Here is a 23,531-nt window from a genome sequence, read left to right as displayed (position 1 = left end):
CATATTCCAATAAGTTTGCAATCTATGTATAATCATTCAGTTTGTACTAGTTATTAAGTTCATCAGAATTCTCGAGGTGCTTGCCATGATACTATGTTTGCCCATGATCAGAAGCCAATCAGTTACTGACTGATTTGAATTAGATTTTAAGATAAGCTTATTTCAACTCGCGCAACTATGGAATTGATTCTAAATTCAGGACGCAGATAGAATTGACTCAAATCACATCAATTCAATGAATAATATTCGATCGATTTAGGAGCGAAAGACTGGGCCTACAATGATTTTCTGTTTTCTTTCCTTGTTTCTAAGATAATGAAGATAAAGGTGATGGCTTGACAAAAAGCCGCTTAACTAGCAAAATTCTTACATTGCAGGAGGTTACTATAGAAATTGCTTAGAAACATATATTGGCATTTCATATTTAAAAGCTGCTTTCAAAATCTTATTGTATTTGTATATACATTATAAACTGTTTATTAAGAGTATTTTTAAGACTGCATGGCATTCGAAATATTTTCTGCGAATTTGAATACAATAAATATACCGATCATCCTATGTACAAATGCAGCCGATTTCTAAATTACAGACGACTGCGAAGGATCAGAAAACTGAAGAAAACCTTAAACGAAAACGCAAAGATGGCATCGACGAAGACAAAGAAGACCAAGAGAGTTTAGACTGGTGGAGCAAATATTTTGCTTCAGTCGAAACTATGATTAAAGTAAGCACTTTCTCTCTCTCCTCTCGGAAACTCTTAGTAAGTAGGCTTCAACTTAAGACAGATAATGTAGATTTGGATTGTGTGAATTAGATATTGTCTGAACTTCTTAGTTAGATTTTATTTCGTAGATAAATAACGAGTATTTTAGAGTAATAGTTTAAACTAAAGGCTATAGTTCTGGCCTGTGGCTGTTTGTTAATATCAACACTGCTTTTCGTGATCATGATGAAAATATAATTCAGTTTCTAGCACAGGTGCTTCATGTGTCAATTTACTCAAAAAGTCTTAATAATCAATATCGTAGATAAGCTGCACATAGTTAATGAGGTTTCTCTGTCAGGATAGATCAGAAATGAAAGGTTTGATTTTCTAACTGCGAGAATTTTCTGCTATGATATCGGAATTCCCTGGAACTTTACAACGCGCAAGTATATGATTTGATGCGGTGTAGACTGATGTATAATGTACATCATCTAAATTTCTTCTGAATTTCGACATCAGAAGTGGAAAATCTCTTGCAGTGTATGAGTGCAATGTTTTTATAATGTTATGTATCATGTATCTCTGTATAGGAACAAAGACAGGCCCAGGTATATAGTAGCTTAATACAGCTTCCATATTACACTCTTCAACAGTTTTTCTAAGCTGTTATTCCTCTCTTCTTGGATATGGTCATGCCTGTGTTTTGGTTGTTTCCTCGGTGGTTGCTTGTTTCGTTGGTCTTGTTTGTCATTTGTTGTCGCTCAGCGTCTGCACTTGGCATCAATCCCCTCACAATGCATATAATCTATTATTCCTACCTGTGGGATTATTGCTCATGAAAAATATAGCTTATAAGACCAGAAATAATTCAATGACAAAACACGGTTCTTTATTGCTCCACTTAGATAACAAACCCATCAATGTGTGCCAATCAGGAGTCTGGACTGGGTATCGTGGATGTGGGTTGATTTGACACTGAGTTTTATCGGTCGAATTGGTGCTCAATATCTAATCTCGTATTCAATAGTTTCGCGTATAAACTAACAATTATCTGCAAATCACTAAATTTTCACGTATTCCAAATACTAAATGTCTGAATAATACCTCTCGGTTAAGATGGGAGGGATCTAAATTATCAAAACACTTGCTATATTTATTTATTTTCCTTGTTCCAAAATCTTTTCCTTGTATCTGTGTGCTTGACATAGTCGTTCCTCTTAGCATTGTGCATTAGTTTTGTATATTGAAAAAAGCTACAAAACTTTCACACACATCTACCTAATGTAAACTCTGTGTAAGTTAGATTATGTTTTCATCACATTCTACCTACGGTACCATTGCAAAGTTGTCAACCGAGGGCAATATCCTGATAATGTATGACAAATGACACACTCTTCCAAAACATGTAAAGATTTGCATCCCTCATCATAACAATATTTCTACCCTTAAATCCACGAGTTGACAACTCTCCCATTATCGTTTCATGGGCTGTGAATGAAAAGGCTTGTTTTACGTATTGTTAATTTTGATGTATGTGAAATACCCATTGTTCGAATTAGACGAATAAGACTGCCACAATCCTTTTCATTCCTAAATTCCTGGAATAAAAATTACGCCACTATAAATGTCGTGTACATTATATTACACATTTGTACGCCACACTCCTAATCTTTTTTTATCCTATCGAAATTTACTGCACTTAACACCAAAAACTGACAGGCACAGTATCATTTTCACTTCAAAGTGCCACATTCTTAGTGTTGTCCAAAACGATTAGCACACTATTATTTTCGTCGCACTTTGAAAGTATGGCATCATGAAAAATAACACTAATTCATTAAGATGACCTTTTACATAATCTTCTACAAAATCTAACGTCACTAAAAAACTCAATGAGCTATATTTCTCGAAGTAGATAAAAACAATTCACTAAAGGATCTTATTATATTGTTCCCATTCAAGGGATTGGATGATTACCAGGTAACTTAATTATTTAAGGCATCGGTAAACTTTTTTTCTTACGTCCATTTTTGGTGGAAAGGCTTCTTATTTCCATGTATAGCTTCATTAATAACAAAGACGGCGCATGGAGGATATGGGAGTCAGAATCTAACGGGATTTATCAAACATTCTTGCTCTTCTCTGACACTCTGCTGTTTTCTTAAGGATCTTCCAATTCCGCTTCTATACGAGGTTACATAATACATATATAATGAAGATTTTACATACTTTAAAGTTATCGAAATGTGGGTATAATACATTGAATGAATTCCATGCATGCTGAGGACTGAGTGTCCATCACTTTACTTTAAGCTGAATGTTACAGTTTTTCTATACGTACGTATTTGCACAAACGTTTGCAAATATTTCCACGCGAACTTTGCTTTGAAATTTTTATCGCAGCCTTTTTAGAAGTATTTTCTGAGTATGATATGCATTTTTTCATCAAACGGCTTGAGCAGTTTCTTTTCGTCATGCTTTATGCTGATGTTTCATTGGCATGACTATATCCGAGTTAATTATATTCGAAAATTTCGGATATTTCAAGATGGCTGTGCATGTTTTATTTTCTATAGATACCATTCTCAGAATATGTATATATTCTTTTTAAATATATATTCTATATAGATATTTACCTTTCCAGATTTATTCGATATTTCTACCTAAGTTATCTTTTAGTACGTTTTGAATTTCCCTTCACTCCAAAACTCTATCTAACGACTTCAATTGCATATGCATAGGTATTATAGGAGATAGATGGCAAAAATTCGCTCTACTAAAAGACCTTCCACACTACCGAAGTATTACATAGAAAAATGCAGAGTGATGATAGCTAATTTTGTTTGTACTAAACTAAATGTTGAAATGACGAAAAAGAAAATTCATATCTGGTATTATAGGCCGGAGAGACCTTCCATCGTCACGCTCGTGTACTCAAAAAATTATTCTCGTATCTAGGAACAAATGGGCAAAGGCAAAGAAGATGTTGGCCCAGTCGATCCATTGGACATCGATAAAAAGCTGCCGGATGCTGTTCAACAAGTGACTGGTAATGGAGACCAGCAGCAAGGTCATGGCCAGCAGCAACAAGATAAAGGCTCATATGGTTCCATACCTAATGGCGATTCTGCTCCGACTGAAGGTATTCATTGACATGACGATTAAAAAAAATTGTGGTATACCTCACTTCGGTAAATTTCATATTCATTTCGCCATGATTATGTTTTCAGGCAAAAGCAAAATCAAATTCAAGTCTGCTGCTAAAGCAGTTGGCCTGGCTACAAAATTGGAGCACAAGCTTTCTCCAAAAGCGCAAAGGCGAAAGTCAAAAATTGGACATGATTCGCAATTGAGGGTATATAGATACTTATTGTTACAATCATATCTGTGCTTAGCGATTAATCTTTGAGAAAGCTAAATGAATATTTGTATCGGTACTGAAATATGACGTTGCAGAAGCTAAAGTTGAACTTGAAATATTTCTGTTCAGGGAATGTTCAGTAAACTAAAACTAACAAACCAGGATCAAGACAGTATTTCAGAAATTTCAAACGATTCAGTAAAGGATATTGTAACTTTTCCGGTAATATTTGTATATGATCTAGCATTTTTCGGGATTCCATTTTTGAATGCTGGTTTTGGTATTCCTTTGATATAAGATATATTTTCCTATTCGGTATTGGTTTTCGTATTGGTATCAAGATAAGATAACATTTACTCACTTGCGTATTTTTATACCTACTACTTGGTTAATACATACATTGGTGGAGGCTTGATGACAAAAACGCTTTATACGTTTGACTATAAATTACTTTGAATCAAATCAATTTTTTTCACAAAATATCAATGCAGATATTTGGCTGCTAACAGCCATTTGTGAATATTTGTCATACCCAGGTTTATCCAACTGAATTGGAGGCGCAGAATGATTTCAATGGATTCAAAGAATGGCTACATACATTCGATTTGTATCGTGGAAAGAAAACCGGTGATGAACTGGATGATGAAAGTAGAGTTGTTGGCAGATTTAAGGTAAATGCTAGACCCAGTTCCATAATTGTCTTTTAGGCTCTGATTTAAGATTTAATTTACTATTCATAGTTTATTCCTTCGATTCCAGGGGTCCCTGATGATTTATAAGTATCCATTGCCGGCCGATATCGAAGATGCAACAATCACTGGCAGTGATCCTTCGCTAGGAATGTTCCAAGGTTTACCGAACAACGATCCAATTCATGTATTAGTCAGAGTCTACGTAGTTAAGGTAAGGAAAAATTAATCACCTTCATCTTCTTGCGAGTGAAATGCCACGTTCTATTTTTCCAATTCGTTCCAGGCAAATGATCTTCACCCGGCGGATCTGAATGGAAAAGCTGATCCATACGTTATCATTCGACTAGGGAAAACGACCCTCAATGACAAAGACAATTACATTTCTAAACAATTAAGCCCTGTCTTTGGAAAGTAAGATTGTGAAGCCTTCGTCCTATGACACAATCGTTGTGATGAAAGATAGCAAAGTGAGACGAATATTGAAACTTTTTCAGATGTTTTGAAATCGAGGCAACTTTTCCGATGGAATCGATGTTGACGGTGCAAATATATGACTGGGATTTAGTCGGCACGGACGACCTGATTGGTGAAACTAAACTTGATCTAGAGAACCGTTTCTATAGTAAACATAGGGCTACATGTGGTCTCGCACGCAAGTATGAAATGTAAGAGTCTCACACTTGAAATCCATTAGCCTTCGTAAATGTCATCTAAGAAGATGGCTTTGCTACAGGTAGACAACTTTAAAGCGACAAAATATTTGCTAATTTTCAGTCATGGCTATAACGCTTGGCGTGATCCGAACAAACCAACACAGGTTCTTGCCAAACTCTGCAAGGACTACAAGGTCGACGGGCCGTTCTACTCACCGGGAAAAGTGCGTGTTGGAAATAGGGTATTTACAGGTCCAATGGAGTTGGAGGATGAAAATGGTGAGTCGGAAGATAACGGCAGAAACCACAAAAACAACAAAAATAATCATCAAACACAAGGTAGTGTTTTGTGTTACAGTAGCCGACGGACAGGCTGCGGTAGTGAACGAGGAATGAAGCAGACTTTGTAAACATATTTCAAAGAACACAAAACACATTTCACATAAAATTCATCATGCACGAATTTGCAATGATGATTTATATATATATATATACGTATATGATTTTCCTTCGATTGATGTACTTTTTGTACTGATTTCAAATTGCTGATTTCAGCGCGTTATTTCATTGCCGAAGCTACATTGCTGGCGCGGGAGATGTAATTTTTAATTTCAGGACTTCATATGGTCTGTGAAATAAAGCCCAGGAAATTAAGAAATGGCTTTTGCTTAGCTTTACAAATTATACTGCTTAATTTCTTGCAGCAAGACCAGTATCCATCATTTGGGAATCTCTGTTCCCCTTAGCATCAACATTTGAATGGTGGCCATTATGGATGACTCGATCACTAAATGCCGGCCATGTCAAAATTCGAACCGCTGTCACATCAACATGTTGAGCAACGAATTTGCTGAATGAAATTTAATGCTTGAAAAATAACTCAATTATGATTCACGTATATTATTATTATTATTATTTTATCGTTATCAAAATCATTACACTCATCTGCACACAATACAGAAGAAAACAATCCAGATGGTAAGGCATTAAATGACAAAAGTCTCGTATCTTGCACTACAGATGATTCATCCTAACCAAACATCTTTCATTATATATATATATATATTCAATATTTATAGATATATAATCAAGCTGCTACATAAGTTTGATTTCTAGTGCTATTCATACTTTTTTTCTCATGGAACATCTATAAAATTTTCAATATATCTATGATTTTATACTGTATACATTATATATTTCATTTTTGCGTAATAGTTTTCATATGGGTTTTCTAAGTCACTCTGATAACCTACACATCTCAACATTGCCATCTTCATTTATCATGCTACAATATACCTCTCGGCAGATGGTAGTTGAGAGCAGTGTTTGCATGATTGCATTATACTTCCAAGTGATATGGTTCGAAGGAAGTTGGGTGCTGGATCAAACTCCCCCCGATCACTGTTTCCGTGTGCAGCAAACGTAATGTGCTATTCATGTCGAATGTTGGGCCTCCTAAAAATACTTCTTCGTCAAGATGAACTTGAACTTAGGAACTAATAACTCTTCTGTTGACAAAGAAAATATATACCTTACGTTGTGAAAAAGTGTACATAAATGAAAACACAGGCTGCTTCCAAGATCTGCAACTACAAAAAGCCAGTCTTCATGTTGTAGCATGTACTTAGTGTTTTGTTGTGAAAAGTAGTGATTTGACCACAACTTAACTAACCTCAATGTCGACACTATATGTATATACGTATGCCTTCCTTTGTGAACATATTTTAAATGACGTGTATTTGATAGAGCTAAAACCTATCTAAACGCTTAACATTTCATTTTTGTGATAACACCCAACACCTTTCACTGATGTGTTCTTTTAAGCGATGAATATATAACACCATATTAATTTATCTTAACCTGTGATACCGCTTCATTGGCCACCGAAATCAAATTGTTGTTGTGAATATATAAGACCCTAAATGATGATTGGATAAATGTTTTTTTTTAATGTAAATGTACCTTCTATAGTTATAAACATCACATTCAAATACTGCACTAATCTCCCCTGCTAAAGATGTTTCGCATAATCACTAAATGTTACGTGTTAAATCTGTACATTTTCCCTAATCTAAGAAAGTTCTTGAAAACTTAAGAAAGAAAGGTTAGTACTATCTTTGAATACATTATATTGAAAAAGAATTGTGCTTCAGTTGTTTTTAAACATCATTGTTCAAAATGAAAATAATCAAGTAAAAACTTAAACTAATGAATATTAAAATTGATCTTGGAATATACTTCCACACATGTTAATCAAATTTTCAAAAATGGGGATTCAAGAAGTGCTTCTGTCCATGCCTCGATCAATAGAAGCATCCAGCATGTGCTAGTTTTGTAGTGATGTAACGGGTATGTGGAGATTAAACCTTTGTATGGCATGGTATATATTTGGAATGTTCTAAGGTAGAATAGTTTATACTAGTTGTTTCAGGTAATAGATTCTTCTGCATCATTGTGGGTTCCCAGCGTATTCTCCCATTAGCTATATTAGTTAGTTTACCATGCCTGATGCATCAGTAGACACTCCCGTAGATGAAGAAGTTGCATGGATGGTTCAATTCATTGAACAGGATAGTCGTCGTTTCATAGTTACTTAATTCTGAGGATTTTGAAGAAGAATTTAAGCCCACCCATAATGTCGAGGAATAGAATGTCATAAGCTACTACGTTTTCTACAGGAATTGTAAAAGCTACAGATGAACATTTGGCACTGGCAGCTTTGAACAATTGGCACGAAATACCGAAAGTCGGAACGAAACTTGTACCAGAACATGTGGAAACTCGCGCACTTTACAATCCAGAAAAACCAGGAATTGAACAGGTAGATTTCTCAACAAATGTTAACTCTAACATGTATTCACTTATTATGGCACCTACGTGTGGTTTTCTATTTATAGGGTAAGGTAGAAATGTGGGTAGACATGTTCCCAATGGACATGCCATTGCCCGGGGCTCCAGTTGACATATCTCCAAGAAAACCAAAGAGGTATGATCTCAATTGAAGAAAAAAACAGCATCTAATCACTCATGTCCTGTTCTGCATAACATTTTCAGAAGTTGAAAATATTCATTACCTGTTTTGCTTGTTTTCAGTTATGAACTTCGTTGCGTAATATGGAACACCGATGATGTCGTGCTTGAAGACGACGCTTTCTTTACTGGGGAGAAAATGAGTGACATCTACGTGAAAGGTTGGCTGAAGGGACCAGAAGATTGTCAAAGCACTGACATACATTACAGGTACGTGTTTTCCGAAGCAGTTTATATCGGGCTCAATCTATATCGTGTCGCCTTCATTTCGGTTCGGTTCTCTCATTTAAAGGTCTCTGACTGGTGAGGGTAACTTCAACTGGCGTTTTATCTACCCGTTTGATTATCTGGTCGCCGAAGAGAAAATTGTCATAACGAAAAAAGAATCGTTGTTCTCGTGGGATGAAACAGAGACCAAAGTCCCAGCGCGTTTGAATCTACAGGTCTGGGATGCTGATCATTTTTCTGCTGATGACTTCTTAGGTATGTACCCATGAGTGGAAATAATAATGCGCGTACCGAAGATATGTTAATAAAACTAGTACTGTTTTCATGATCTCTGATTTCTAGGATCATTGACTTTGGATCTGAACAGATTTCCAAGAGGTGCAAAGTCATCGAAGCGATGCACACTCGATATGCTGAAGACTGATGGAAGTGTTCCACAAATGTCTCTGTTCAAACAGAAACGAGTGAAGGCGTGGTGGCCTTTTGCCGTTAAGGATGAAAACAGCGAGGAAATGGAATTAACGGTGAGAGACTTCATTCTATCAGTTAGAGTACTTGTTTTTCTTGGCTTTTCCATTTACCGTTGTTTAATTCCAGGGTAAAGTTGAGGCTGAGCTTCATTTGTTCACATTAGAGGAGGCAGAGAAGCATCCAGCTGGTCTGGGTCGAAGTGAACCAGAGCCATTAGATAAACCAAAGTAAGTTCCAGTAGATGCATATATATGTTCATGAAATGCCTATGTTAGTGCGCTAGTTACCTAAAGAAATCATCCTTCACTTTTTCAGCCGACCGGACTCTTCGTTTATATGGTTCCTGAACCCGTTGAAGTCGATTAGGTACATTTTGTGGCACAACTACAAATGGGTGATACTGAAGATCATCATTTTCCTTCTACTTGCAATAATTCTAGGTCTTTTCTTCTATTCGATGCCTGGTTATACAGTGAAGAAAATATTTAACGCTTGAATGCATAAAAACAAAGTGTTTTGTATATATTTCACATCTGACGAGTGTTTTGCACCTTATTATTCCTTGTATATTCGACCACAATGTATACTAGACTTTACATTACAAGGTACTTATTAAGCACAATGTATTTGTTCAAAATTCAATCTGAAGACAATCTAGAAATGATTATTTTCCATGTTTCCGATGATTTTCTCATAATATGTGATGGGCAATTCTCGCTTTCTCTCGGAAGAGAATCAGCGTCTGGCTGATAAGTTACTAGGTTGTGTTAATGATCCAATTTCTGTTCATACTAAAAATGATGGATTTACTTTTTGCAACAATCGAGTCTGAGTAGATCTGTGCACGTATTTATGTTTTGTGATCCAAATTTCCTATCGGCCATGGTCACAGGTATGTTTCAGCCATTGTAACATCTTATTATAACAACTTATACACACTAAAGAAGTGTTTGCACGACCGTGTTAACCGGAAAAAAAAACAAACAAAAAGCCCTTATATAATCAAGAGCTGGGAACAAATAAAAAGCAAATAATGCTTACATGATAGACATATACAAATAGATAATCTACATACATATATACGTAGATAGATAGATGTCGAAAATGCACGAATGTGTAATATGTTTTACAAGCAATATGAAAAGATATATGACTTACCTATTGAACTATGAACTTTATCTGTTATTGAAAGTGCTGTCACGCAACGCTGTGCCTGCAAAACTCTGTTATGTTACTTATTTACTTTATTACACTGGGGCCATTTTTATTTCGACATTATCATTTCAGATTTATTTCTTGTTACCAAAAATTCATCCGATAGATGAGAATTCTCTCTTTTAATCCGAGAGGTATAAACTTACCCAGAACTTATTCTCCGGAGGATGAATTTAGATTCATCCTATACGATTGAATTACGATCGCGATGTTCGAGATGCGTTCCAATATTACAATTAAAGTATTTCAAATACTCATGTTAGTTTTAGTGTTGCGTGATGTTTGGTACCGATACGCGAGTCGTAATTCGGAAAGAAAACTATATCGCTTTGTGATATTTTGCTAGCAAAAATGATATATATGAAATTAAACACACGAGATGCACGTCGGCTGTGATACAAATTGTAAAATGGATTGTTTACTTTTACACAATTTACAGTAGATAGAATGGTTAAGAAAAAGTGTTGCTGAGAAGGGGAATTTTTACCTGGGTTGGGTACTTTGAGCAGACTATCGAATATTTGGCATAGCCTAATGTTCAATTCTTAATCATCATCGTACAATTTGAGAGTGGAAAACTGCGGGTGGTCAATGAACAGGTTATATCTAATGTTAATCTACTTTGTAATTTTTTATGTTGTTGTTTTGCTCAAGATCTATTGATTTGTGTTGTTAATTGATAAATTCTATATATACATAAGGTTTTTTGATGATCTTTGGCCATGGTTCATGTCTTAAGCCTAAAGCGCACATTTTGTCACGACTGTGTGCGTTACTGCGAAATACAAAACACGGTTTATCGAAATGATTATTTCGCTGTCAGTTTGCGGGCGAACCGGATCATCGAACACGTGTTTCGTGTTTCGAGTTTATTTCTTGCGGTATCCGAGCTATGTCTTAGACATCATGGTCCCAAATTCAAGTCTGGCAATCCTGGTTAGTGACTGGAATCAATTATTCCAACCGATGTACGTTGCATATTGGTGTGTACCTATTATGACTTGGTGTCACGGAATTCTTTATTCAAGGAGAGAATAATCATGATCTCTTAAAATAATTGTTTGTGATAAAATCGCTTATAAACTTGCTTGCGTGCACACAGGCATTCACTGCCGTTGTTGATATTCTCATTACGATGATTTCATTCCATTATCGTTATCGTAAATAGTTTTGTAAATAGTATTGTAAACATGTATATATATATATATATATATATATAGATAGTTAGATAGATATTTGTGTACATACAATGCACAGTTCAGAAGAAGACGAAATACTCGAGAATCTTTCATCTGCATTTTAATCCCTTAGACAAATATTCGATATTCGCTCCTAATCTGAAGGTCCTCTCACGATGAGAGTTGTGCTTAATGCTCTAAGCTTGGTTCTTAGAATAAATCTGGTCGCGTGATGGTCCTCGATGATATATATAAGAGTTTCAAATTTGCGCACTTGATCTAACACTGTGTAGTGACACTTCTGTATCTTAAAGCCAATATATATATAAGTTTGTTTCCGTTGTATCTCTCCTACGAAACAAACATTGATTTGGTTATTGAACAATGATTATGGCAGATATATTAATTTCTTTTTATTCAGACATCCCTTAGTCGTTTTGCTTACAAATTCTTATATGTTGTATTGGATCAAGATGCTTGTCCTCCGCCGTATTGACCATGTAATAAAACCAGATTTCGAGGGCTTTGCAGTACTATTATCTACTGCGCAGTATTTTTAAAGAAGTTCTTATGTGTATGTTAGAAATTGATTTTTTCTTTCTTCGTGTCTACATATGTCTAACCTAACAGTTTTGCATAATGATGGCCAGCGAAAACTAAAAGATAAACACCAGCTATTCATTTGACAACGCATTTACTTCATTCTTTACACAATCTTATATATATACATATATATTTTCTGATGATTTGACATTATATCATATATTATATTATACCTATTATGTGTATATTCTGTGCAGATTATTTATTGTTGTATATATTGTATGAATCCTTTTGCCTTTACATTATATAAACCAATAAACACATGAAGCATATGAACCTATTTTATCTTATTCAATTTCATTCTATCAGAATTGGAAATACCAGTATAAATCAATCAATCTATCAGTCGCAGGGCGACATGGTCTGTATTCGCCCTGCCCTTTTATTTGTTGTTTGTCGTCTGCAAGTGGTCGCCTAAACCTGTAAATTCCACACAGCTGGAGAACCCCTACTATGGAAAACCTACCGTAACCCAAAGCAGAAGGTTTTGCTTTGCAAAGTGGGGCGAATTCCTGATGCACGCATTGACTAACCAGGGATCCTTTTTGTCACACTTAATAGGGAAGTTATAGGTCGACGATGGATGAATTGTTGAAGCTCGTTTTGTCCCGAATGCAATCTTTTTCGTGCAGTTTTGGCAGATGGGATTCTATAACAGACTCTATGTCCACGATGTCCTGTAGATGTTTATGTAAAATTAAATGAACAAAAAAGACCAGTGTAGGATGTATAAATAAATTTCTAGATATATTTTAAGAAAAGTTCTGAGTAAATCCAAGTTACAAGAGAATCTATCACAGGTTGCTTTATGGCTTTGAACAGAATAGAAAATTACAGAAATTACATAGTTTATAAGTTAAACTGTAGATGTTACACAATGATACATATCTTAAGTTGGCAATCAACATGGAAAGATAAGCTGGTATCAATTATCAAAACATCCGGTTACTAAGGACGGATAGCTTTTATATGGTTATGTACAGTGACATGCACAAATGACATTTACAAGTGCATGTACCAATAAAGATTTGTCGCTCCACTAATTACATGTATGTCAATGGCACAAGGTTTTAGACATCTATGCTTGAAGAGGGCCGGATAGTTTTCTCGATGTGCTTGATCTTCTGGCTAAAATGACAATTTATAAGAAAATAATTCAACTTTATTATCAACAAAATGACAATCTATATGAAAATAATTCAATATAGAGATTATATAGTCATAATCTAGAGTTGTACACACCAGTATGTACACTTGATCGTTTGCTACCACTTGGCGATGTCAAACCTCGACTGTAAAGAGAAAATCTGATTTATCAATCATATCAATTATCGATATATCTATTACAGACACTAGTATAGTAAACCTTGCGTAGGTAAGTCATTCGGCGAAATCGGATAAGCACTTATATCGGATGAATGTTACCGATTTTTCCTAATTTTCTTCAAAGAAATTTAGATTCCAAAGTCGGATTTTCAGGAAGTTGGAAATTCGCCTCGTAGTACTTTTCATGGTCCCAAAATAAAAGATCAGTTTAAATCCCTCACCGGAAATTGGCGTGCCATTTTCTTCCCTTTGCAGTTTGATATCTTCCCTGTTCAAACCCTGACTTGAAATCGACAATAAATATCATCATTCGTTATTTTAGTTGTAGTTAGTATATTAGAACAGAAAAATAAACCCGAAATATTTCCGTGTCTTTAAGTCATTTCTCGTAGATGTTGATTCAACTTTTCCGTTGACAGATATTAAATTCTCAAGTCGTAGTTTTCTAAAAAAGGCTGGAAATAAATCCGATTTATTCAAAGTGGGACTTTTTCTAAGTTGGAGGAATTTTCTCGATTCCAAAAGATCCGACTTATGCAAGGTTTACGGTAGTAACGATAATTCATTGTCTATGTGTATGTTGTCTACCTGTTCTTCTTTTCATTAATCACTGATGACATTTGGTCAACTTGACTGCTCTTCACAGATGCTGAAAGACAAACCAATTATTGGTAACATCCATACAAAGTTCTCATAATTTCTGTAGGTTTCTCAAATTTGTGCAAACCTGCAATTTGCATTTGCTCCGATACTGTACTGAAAGTGCTCTCATCGACATTATTCAATGTTTCTTCCTGATCCAAAGCTTGCAGGTACTGAGAATATGTCCAAGACAGTTTTTCTTTGCCAGACTTATCACCTTCATCTTCTCTGTCCTCACCAAATGGATCCGCAAATGTATCTTCATCCCTTTCTTTCCGAGCTCGCTCAAGCTCTTCCTGTGTAGAGAAAATGTATGAAATCTAAATTCTCCGGATATATGAACTAGGGTAGAACACAAATTTCAATGAATCAGACCTATCCAACAGCGATACAATTGAATTCAACACAAGAAAATACAACTGTTACTTCACCTTTTCTTTTAGTTCTTCAAGATGTTTATTTTCAGCCCTCTGGCGTAATTTCGCTCTCCGTCGCTGACGTTCTATCGTTGGCAAAACTTTATCAGCCGTCAAATTGCTGCGGTAGTTGCTGAAATCATTCCAGTGACCAAATAGAATTCGGAAGACAGTCAGCTGCAAATAAAAACAGAATGAGTTTCATCATATTGATAGACGCGTAAACTAGTAATGTATACTTAACAGTTACATCCAACTCAACCTTTTTGAAAATACCAACCTGAGCCTCTCTAAATAAGTATGGGCCGCATTCCTTTCGTTTATCAAGAATTTTCTCTGCTTGCTCTTCTGGTATATCAATTTGTAGACTCGGGGGAATTTGTGAATCGATGAAACAATTGATAATGGCATTAACTTTCGTGAATATATCAACCTCTTCAGAATGTTGGTGGTGAAGATCCTGAAATAACGAAACGCATGCTATGTTAACAGCTTGTAAATGGTATTATTCACTCGCAACAAATAAATCCGATAGGCTAACCTTGTATCGCTGCACTTCTAGCCAGAAAAGAACATCATTTTCCAAAGAATCTCCTTTGATTGAAACATAACGTCGGAACTGAAGCGACGTCATCGGATTATTCAAAGCCTTCCTGAATGTTATAATGTCCTTAGATGAAGACACCCACTTACTTTCAAGCATCTGAAATAATGAATTTCGCTTATAAATTCACATCTAAATACATTTCAAACCATTCTCTCAAGATTGAAGTATCTACCTTCATAACCGCAGCAGATTTCTTCTTGCGTTGAAGTAAAACATCATCTACGACATCATCCATTCCAACCGATGGCTTCTGGCGTTCGGCAAATTCCTCCGTAATGAGGAACAATGGTAACCATTTCTTTTCTAATCTCATTCCGACATACTTCTGAGTATCAAGCATTACTTGAGTAGGGGGACGCTCTTGTAACAATTTTCCCCATCCACCACCAGCTGCCATGACCTACATGAAAATGTTCAAATTTGTAATTTCTCACGGATTAAGCACACTTGAAACATGAAAAGCCAAATAAATACCAACAAACTATCAGCCGACAACAAACTACCAATAATGAGTAGAACATCACAACATACCTTCTCTTGACCAGCTTTCCCAGCAGGGCTGTTTGGTCCGAAGAAATATTTCTTCGTCAAATATTTGGCACGAATATCTTTAGCTTTAGCATCCCGGCGCAATTCCTCGGTGTGGGGAATCCTTCGAAATGCTTCGATGTCCATCCAGCACATGAGATCCATGCTTGCGTAATTCTCGGCCAGGAATTGACGGAAATGTTCCAACTCAATGCGATTGTAGACAAGTTTATCGAGTGTGAATTCATGAAATTCAGGGGGGATCCTGTCAAACAAACTTGGATCATACACAGGGTCTTCATAACCTTCCATCGGATCTTCAGGAGTGATGCTTCTCTATAGGAAATCAAATCAAAAAGAATTCATTAACCCATTTAATCATATAGTTCTACATCATTAATTCCAAGTCATATGTATTTTCATACCTGTCGTATAAGGCCACTTCGCTGAAGGTTCAGGACATACTTGTTTTTGGTTTCCAAATGTCGTTTGATTTCAATCAATTCAATCTAAAAATGACGGGATAAGAATGTTTCCTAATAACTTTATCTTCTTTGTAGCACCAGAAATCAACACAGAATTCAATAGACTGTTAGAATATTACCTTTTCAAATGTAGCCGAATCAACTGAATTTATCTGCTGCCAAGCTTCATGTAAAACAGTGAGCACATATTCTTCCGCGCGGTCAAAAAGTTCCTCGTATGGAGGGAGAATTTGTTGAGCAATGTCTTTTTTAACATCTGGATCACAATTTATTGGACGGTCGGCTCCATCCACCACATATCGGGAATATATTGCCTATGATAGGAAAAAAGACAAAAATTACAGATATGGAGTTTTCATAGTCCAGCAGCCAAGTTTGATAACCCTTCAATCTCTGATATAGTTTTTAGTACATTTTCATCAGGGAGGGCACTTTGATTTGACTTTTTCCCGACTATTCCCCGACACGTACATTGTTTTTCCCTGACTCAATCTGCTAAGAATCCAATCAATTAACACAATCAAATACATAAAACATGGATGGAAACTGTTTGATTTTACATGCGATACGGCAATCTCAACGAATTTCCCTGAATTTTTAAGCTATTTTACAAAATTCCCTGACCTTTCCCTGATTTCCAGGTAAGTGGCAACCCTAATCATGTTTTGAACCATTTCATCGGTTACAATACCTGAGATTTTTTTTCGAGGTGGAATTGGTCGATGACATCATGGTAAAACATCTGATGATAATTCTGGAGCTCGTTCCAGAAATCCAGACAATTACACCATATCTAATGAAGTCAGACAATAGACCACATTCAAATAAACGTGGACCGACAGTGACAAATTCAAATTTTACATCGTTCATGTCCTCTGAGAGAATACAAAACATTCTATTCTACCTGATTTCCAGTTGCAGAGACATATTTCTTGAAAAAAGCACCAGATTTTCCTTCATTTCCTAATGCTTGCAACATAGCTTCCAGCCTTACACCGCCGAAGAAAACGGAACTTTCCTGGGTCGGTTCTTTGGACGGATGTGATGGCGCTGATGACGGACGGCTACTGTGATGACTTGGCACCCCTGAGTTTTTCCTGCGCGAAGATTGTGTTTCATAATCTTGGTTCGTAAATCTGCCTTTCTGAGACACCGAAGCACTGAAATTTTTTTAACATCAATAATCATTTTATGATATTGTACCGTGTTAATGTTCCACAAAAAATTGACATATCCTATAATCAAATGTTAGACAGATACTTTAAAAAGATGAGCTCTCAAAACGGGAGAAATTTGACCACAATCTACCTATAGGCACTTGATGGCCGAAGTGACGGGGTGTAAGCAGGAATTGTACCAGCATCACTTCTTAATGCTGGCGAGATTAAACTTCTCTCATCGTCGAATGGTTTCTTCTTCATTGCTTCTGTTTTAGGAGGCTGAGGCTTTTGTCCCGGAATCCAGTTTCTAGCAAAGTCCAATGAAGATGGATGATATTTACGTTTCAAACCCGTAAGGGGTGCAGTTTTAGGGACATCTGGCATCGCTTGATGATTTGAAGGCACCTGAAGAAATGATAATGGAGAATTTATAGAATCATTTTGAAATAATCCAGATGATGAAAAAACTAATATAATCAAAATACCTTAATAGCATCTGTAATAACAACATCAGGCTTTTTGGCAGTGATATCTATACCATTGCGAATACGGGGAGCACATGTCTTCGGTCTGAGTGGTAGTAATGTGGCAACTGGTGGGTTTGGATAAGAGTGATGGCCGATTTTACTAGGTTGGACTAACTTCTTAACCAATTGGCTAGCTTTCTCATCCGAATCTAAGTTTTGCTTCAACAAAAACCGCGGACCCCTGGAATTGGAATTGATAAGTACACGTATACAAATTACTTTGTTTCAAAGTATCTTGTTTTCTTGACTGTGACAAGAAAATAGCTTACCAATAAAGCACTAATGATTCTGCCATTTTACTCTGAACATTCAGTAACTTTTCAATTGTCCAATTTGAAGGTTCGCATAGTCCTAAACATACTTTCATCTCATTTGGAAGTTCGAGCAGTGAACCAGTATTATGAAACTTTTCTCTCATTGATATCATGTACCTAAAGAAGTTAATATTATGAATTATCTACTTTTTATCAGGACATGTACATATGAAGTACTATTATTCTATCTAACTTACAGGTTCTTTTCCTCTTCTGTACTCATGAATCTAGCTTTATCTATATCAATCCAGAAATTCCAGCACCTATCTCCAAGTTTGCCTTTCAGAAATTTCACAAACTGTTGAATTCCTTTACGATTCGTCAGTTCATAATGTTTTACTTTATGTCGCCTGAAGAATAAGTCCTGGTCTTCTTCAAAATCTTCTTCACTATCGAGTAGACTGTCTTCGTCGCTATCAGCTTTTTTTCCTTTCATAATTGACACCTGTTTCGACTGCACAGTCTCACGTCCAAGTTTTAAAGCCTGGACTAAGTCGATCTGACAGTATGACGATTGATCCAAGTCATCGTACGTAAAATTCTTGTATTTAGGATCAGGAAAAACAGTTCTTACTTGTTTTAATTTAGCTACAGTTCCCGCATCAAATCCAGTAAGCTTTGAGATTGAAAATTTAAGCACAGTACCGACAATAACTGCACCCAAATCATCAATATTGAAAAACAAGTGAGGGTCATTGAGATCAGCATTTGTAATATCAAATCTTTCAAGTTCCGGCTCTGCTTCGCCGAGTTGTGGTTCAGGTTCAGCTATGGTTACCTTCTTTTTTGCAGGCCGGTCGAAAGAAACTGATTTTGGTTTGTTTGTCACAGCTGTAACATTTGCAACTTCAGCATCAGCTTCTGTATCGCTGCTTTGCTCCTCTTCCGCCAATTTTGGCAGAGTTTCTTCCTCATCATCTTCATCATCTGCATCGGTATCGCCAGTTCCAACAACATTTTGTGGCTCGAGGAATATTAGACTGTGGTTGGCCTGTGCAGAAATATCATCTTCTGCCGTTACACAAACTGTTTCCGAAGGCCGAGGGGTCAATGGTTTCACCTGTTCAAACACCCGACTCGAAGACATTTCTTCACTCATATCTGATAGACTTCTGCTTCCCATTGTAGCATAACTTCCCATGAGACTTTTTGTCGGACTGCTGTAGCCACTATCACGTGAACTTTCAACTAAAGAAAAGGCACTTTTTGGTCTAGCGCTGTTCACTCGACGGAAGGCTGATGGCTGTACAGCACTGCTGGGCCTGATAGAAGAGGTTGTAATTGTATATGACTTCTGCTGTAATCTTGCTTGAGAAACCCACACTTCAGTTTCAGTGGAGGAAGCATTACCCATTGAAACATAACAGTCCTTGATTAATTTTTCACGTTCTGAAGCTTCACGCTTCGCCTCAATTTCGCTATTACGTGGTTTTCTTGGACGGGGAATGTCATGAATTCTCATCGTCACTATTTCTCCATTTTTGCCATATAGTTTGGATTGAGACACGAGTTTGGCTAGACGGTACTCCATATAGCAGTCACTTTCCAGGAATGATGGCAACCTTTCTTTCTTGATCCATTCTATTCCCTGTTCCTTATTCAAAGCCTATGACGAAGAATTATGAAATAACATTTGATTTACGGATGAAGATTGACGATATAAAATGACGATGAGTGAGAATGAAAACCTAAACATTTCATAAACATGAAGAAATACCTGAACAGTGAATGTGGTATCAATTTCTTCAGCAGGTGGAGCAGGAACATCTTCAATAGGAATCAGTGGAATGTCTATATAACTATGTTTCTTTACGGGTCGGTAAATTCGATTACGACGTTTCTGTGACCTCACAGCTGTCTTGATCTTTTTGGACAGCTCTTTCCTGGCATTGTTGACCACCTCAAATCCCCCGGTGTCCTTATTGAACAACAGCTTCTCATGAAAACACTGAAATCGAAGCATTACACCGCAAATTGTTCTTCGTAATATAGCATTATCGTTAACGGGTAATTTCCTATGACTTTTATCAATTTTAGTTCTGGGCTTACCGGCAAGGATAGGTAATAGTTGAAGTATTCAACGAATAATTCATCAGTTGCGAGGGCATCTTCCTGTAAAATTAAGATGAATTTAATTTCAAGAATTCATATTTCTGATTGGGAATTAGTTAAACTAATTGGATATATCAGGTGCGTATGAACCAATTTCGACAAACTAAGTATCATTGAGAGTTTACATACTGCGTATAGACAATGAAGTCTTCGTACCCCTAATAAGATATAATAACTTTCAATACCACGATGACAACAGGGCGAGGCATAATAATAGATTACTTAGGAATGAAATGCATCGCTGATAATACCCAGCTTTCAATAAGCTATTGCTTTATTAAGGTACAGGACTTCATCATTATAAACCATAGTTTATTAATCGCTGATCGAGAAAACAATGTTGCCATGACAGCAGCCTGTGCACTGGCGACATAAAACCGTTCATGCATATTCATTGATGTCTCCACCAGAAAACATGATCTCAAATGATCACGATGTCATAGTAACTATAGGATTTCTATTTATCCTATTAGAAAGGCAATTCCGTCTTCAATTACTAGCTATGAACTACGGAAAGTATAGATTTCAGTAATGAACTGATAAGCACGGATACAGTCAATAATAGACTTCCGCAGTCTTCGACTTTCGTTTCAGTAGCCAAGCAACTGTGAAGTCGTGTAAAATAATATTTATCCACCTTAATTGCCCGATACAGGAACAAGTACCGGTATTAGAAGATTCAGGTGTATCTGGGTACATCACGGTCCATTAATTCATGCCAGTCACACTGCTTACATTTGCTTATACATAGCTCAATAATGAATCGCTCAGTAATTTAATGCTTAATTAATACTTACTTAATAAATTGCACTATATACACTATTTATGATGGTATATATCAATTCATGTATATTAAAACTAGACTAAACTAAAAGGATGCTAATGAATGACCCATGTTTTATATGCTATCATACATACCAGCCGTTTTTCTATTTCACAAATACGAAAAGTCATTTTTAAATAAATCTACGGTAATCAGCTAGACAGCATTTTTTCCTCTCTTTGTTATATATCTGTGTGCACAATAAGAACGTTAACTCCGAAATGGCAATCACCGTTTACTAGAATACTCCCGTAAGGGATTGAATTACAAGCAGTTGATATGTTCAGATAGCACTAAGAACAAATATTTTATTGCTCAGTGTCGCTCTATGGTGACTGCGCGTTTATGATTCCCCGGTAATGTTTAACACGGCCAAACAAAATACATTCACCTGCAGTCTGATAAACATAAAATATTATACGGCACTTTTGGTAGAAATAATAGCCTGCTCATTTACTCTCACACGAGCACAATGTAATACACTTTAAAAATGTAATAAATTCTGAAGACATTACTATCCACTATTGAAGCACACACTAGATTGCATTGTGTGAAGACTGTATGAATTATCAAGCTCTAGGCAGTGTTATTTTGGCTTTGTCTCGGGTAAAACATATCTTATCAATAGAGGGTTTACTTACAAAATCTTCTAATTCGATATCTGGTGGATCTGAAATAGCAAAAATAGGGAGCAGATAAGTGCATTTACAAGTAGAAAACAAAATACAAGCAGAATTTCAAACATATATATTCTAATTGACAATATGTTTCAACCGACAAGGAGTTTATATCAAGTATTTCAATCTTCTTTCAACTATTGGATAGGAGAATATCTGAATGAAAATGCACATGTAATTATTTGCTCATGAATTAAGGCTATTCAAGTTTAATGAATGTCCACTGTTAATGGATGGTCGAAAAGTTTGCACAAAGACTTTCATTACATTTAGTTGTAATGACCATTCACATCAATAAAAACACATCAATAAGAACCCATTTGGATTGTGGTAACACATTGGACATTATAAACTGAATATTGTTAATGACATCAGGGATCTCCTGAAGCATTAACCAAGAACTTAAGGATGCTAGTACGTAATTGCACATTGTATGTGAATTCTATTCCAAGTTCGATTTTGTATTCATGGATACTAAAGGAAAAATGTCATTGTTAAAGCTGCCAACATGAGCATTTGAATAACTGGGATGATAACTATACCTAGTAAGAACACAAGATAAGGGACACTGATTCACATTCAGTACCACAAAATACACAACCAGGAAAGCTAAACCACATAGAATCTCTGAAATTGGGATCAGTTGGCAGCGCTGTTCAAGTTCAAGTTCAAGTTCTGTCAATAGAATATCTAATATAATTTGTTTGTATTTCATTCTTAGCATTAATTTGCCAGAGTTATTAAGATGTCTGACTAAATGTAGTCTGAAAAATATTGAGCAGTAATTTCGAAGTTCAGGTTTCTTAGACAGTTTTACATTGTATCTACAATCCCATATCCAAGTGAAAATTAACAAATTTTAATACTACATGTAATTTACCTATGAAAACTTTGATGACACGACACTGCGTTGACGATTGTTGCGTCTTCATTTTTCCAAAGTCTGTCTATTGGAAACCGTACGTTGACATCAACAAAATCAATCCATTTAATAATCACGATACTTCCCCATTACATAAATGAACAGTGGACTGTTCCCAGTAGTTATCCGGACTACACTGAACTGAAAGTTGCAGGCTATGCTTCGTCGTCACCACTTATTAATCTAATTGCTTCGGACAGTAGAAATGAGAAATGTACACTCTACATACAGACTTCAATCTGTTTAGTAACCAGTGCTTTATTTTACTGCTATAGGTAACACATTCTATTCAAGAGAAACATAGTTATTACCATAACAAAACTCAAGCTTTTACAAAGCCCGCCCGCCAGTCTTTTATTATAATTGCAGTAATTTCTACGAGGTTACTAATTCTACTGTTGCACAAAGCAAAGGAATAATCTGTCTGTCAATGTTAAGTTACTGCGCGTTAATTCAAGCAGAACAAGAACTTTACATATAACTGGATAATCTTCACGTCTATCATTGTTCCATTAGACAATATTTAGGTAGAATATTTGGTGATTTTCAATATATTTTTAAGTATATGCATCTAAGTATAAGCATTTTTGTCTTTCAAAGATGACAATTGACAGGCAGGTTTTACAGAAAATTTAATATTTAGAGTAAATATAGACTACATTCTAAACCTGTTTTGAAATAAATCCAATCCGGGGACTATGAGAAATCAGCATTGGTTGGACAGAAAAAAAGCTGACAAGTTTATTCTAGGCAAGTGACAGCGTTACTCATTAAAAAGGAACAGAGAAAAAATTCTACCAGATTCTTTTACAGGGTGACCGATAAAATCAACAAGGTTACAATTCACAAACTTCA

General features: G+C 36.0%; 2 protein-coding genes across 3 annotated transcripts in view; one reads left to right on the top strand and one right to left on the bottom strand.

Annotated features, from left to right (window-relative positions):
- LOC141898537 (otoferlin-like) overlaps window positions 1–12,380 on the top strand; it is a 56,004-nt gene extending 43,624 nt beyond the window's left edge. For both annotated transcript variants that reach the window (XM_074784483.1, XM_074784484.1), the window contains 17 exons: window positions 590–724; window positions 1,297–1,314; window positions 2,669–2,686; window positions 3,665–3,848; window positions 3,937–4,061; window positions 4,604–4,738; window positions 4,827–4,970; window positions 5,043–5,170; window positions 5,254–5,424; window positions 5,534–5,691; window positions 8,091–8,233; window positions 8,310–8,398; window positions 8,506–8,652; window positions 8,735–8,925; window positions 9,013–9,194; window positions 9,268–9,368; window positions 9,457–12,380. In XM_074784483.1, coding sequence (XP_074640584.1) covers window positions 590–724; window positions 1,297–1,314; window positions 2,669–2,686; window positions 3,665–3,848; window positions 3,937–4,061; window positions 4,604–4,738; window positions 4,827–4,970; window positions 5,043–5,170; window positions 5,254–5,424; window positions 5,534–5,691; window positions 8,091–8,233; window positions 8,310–8,398; window positions 8,506–8,652; window positions 8,735–8,925; window positions 9,013–9,194; window positions 9,268–9,368; window positions 9,457–9,637 — 2,250 coding nt within the window. In that variant the 3' untranslated portion in view covers window positions 9,638–12,380. The remainder of the gene's footprint in view (window positions 1–589; window positions 725–1,296; window positions 1,315–2,668; window positions 2,687–3,664; window positions 3,849–3,936; window positions 4,062–4,603; window positions 4,739–4,826; window positions 4,971–5,042; window positions 5,171–5,253; window positions 5,425–5,533; window positions 5,692–8,090; window positions 8,234–8,309; window positions 8,399–8,505; window positions 8,653–8,734; window positions 8,926–9,012; window positions 9,195–9,267; window positions 9,369–9,456) is intronic.
- Window positions 12,381–12,938: 558 nt separating this feature from the next.
- On the bottom strand, window positions 12,939–22,903 carry LOC141898719 (regulator of G-protein signaling 22-like). Its single transcript, XM_074784780.1, has 21 exons — window positions 22,635–22,903; window positions 21,719–21,747; window positions 20,192–20,254; window positions 19,860–20,090; window positions 18,340–19,748; window positions 18,098–18,259; window positions 17,787–18,009; window positions 17,450–17,706; window positions 17,046–17,301; window positions 16,833–16,934; window positions 16,261–16,455; window positions 16,082–16,165; window positions 15,660–15,992; window positions 15,301–15,528; window positions 15,063–15,224; window positions 14,802–14,981; window positions 14,537–14,698; window positions 14,191–14,401; window positions 14,052–14,112; window positions 13,380–13,429; window positions 12,939–13,265 (listed from the first exon to the last, which is right to left on the bottom strand). The coding sequence occupies exons 1-21, from the start codon at window positions 22,684–22,686 to the stop codon at window positions 13,216–13,218; spliced, it is 4,500 nt and encodes a 1,499-aa protein (XP_074640881.1). The 5' UTR covers window positions 22,687–22,903; the 3' UTR covers window positions 12,939–13,215.
- Between the last annotated feature and the right edge of the window lie 628 nt (window positions 22,904–23,531).

This window comes from Tubulanus polymorphus, chromosome 2 (genome assembly GCF_964204645.1).
Source record: "Tubulanus polymorphus chromosome 2, tnTubPoly1.2, whole genome shotgun sequence".
Taxonomy (NCBI): domain Eukaryota; kingdom Metazoa; phylum Nemertea; class Palaeonemertea; order Tubulaniformes; family Tubulanidae; genus Tubulanus; species Tubulanus polymorphus.
Note: the sequence above shows the minus strand (reverse complement) of the source record. Positions and strands in the feature narration are given on the sequence as shown.

Coding starts and splice junctions, on each gene's coding strand:
- LOC141898719 (XM_074784780.1), bottom strand. CDS start 22,686: ATGAAGACGCAACAATCGTCAACGCAGTGTCGTGTCATCAAAGTTTTC. Junction 16,456..16,832: donor ACCTCGAAAAAAAATCTCAG/GTATTGTAACCG, acceptor TTCCTATCATAG/GCAATATATTCCCGATATGT. Junction 13,266..13,379: donor ACGATCAAGTGTACATACTG/GTGTGTACAACT, acceptor TTGTCATTTTAG/CCAGAAGATCAAGCACATCG.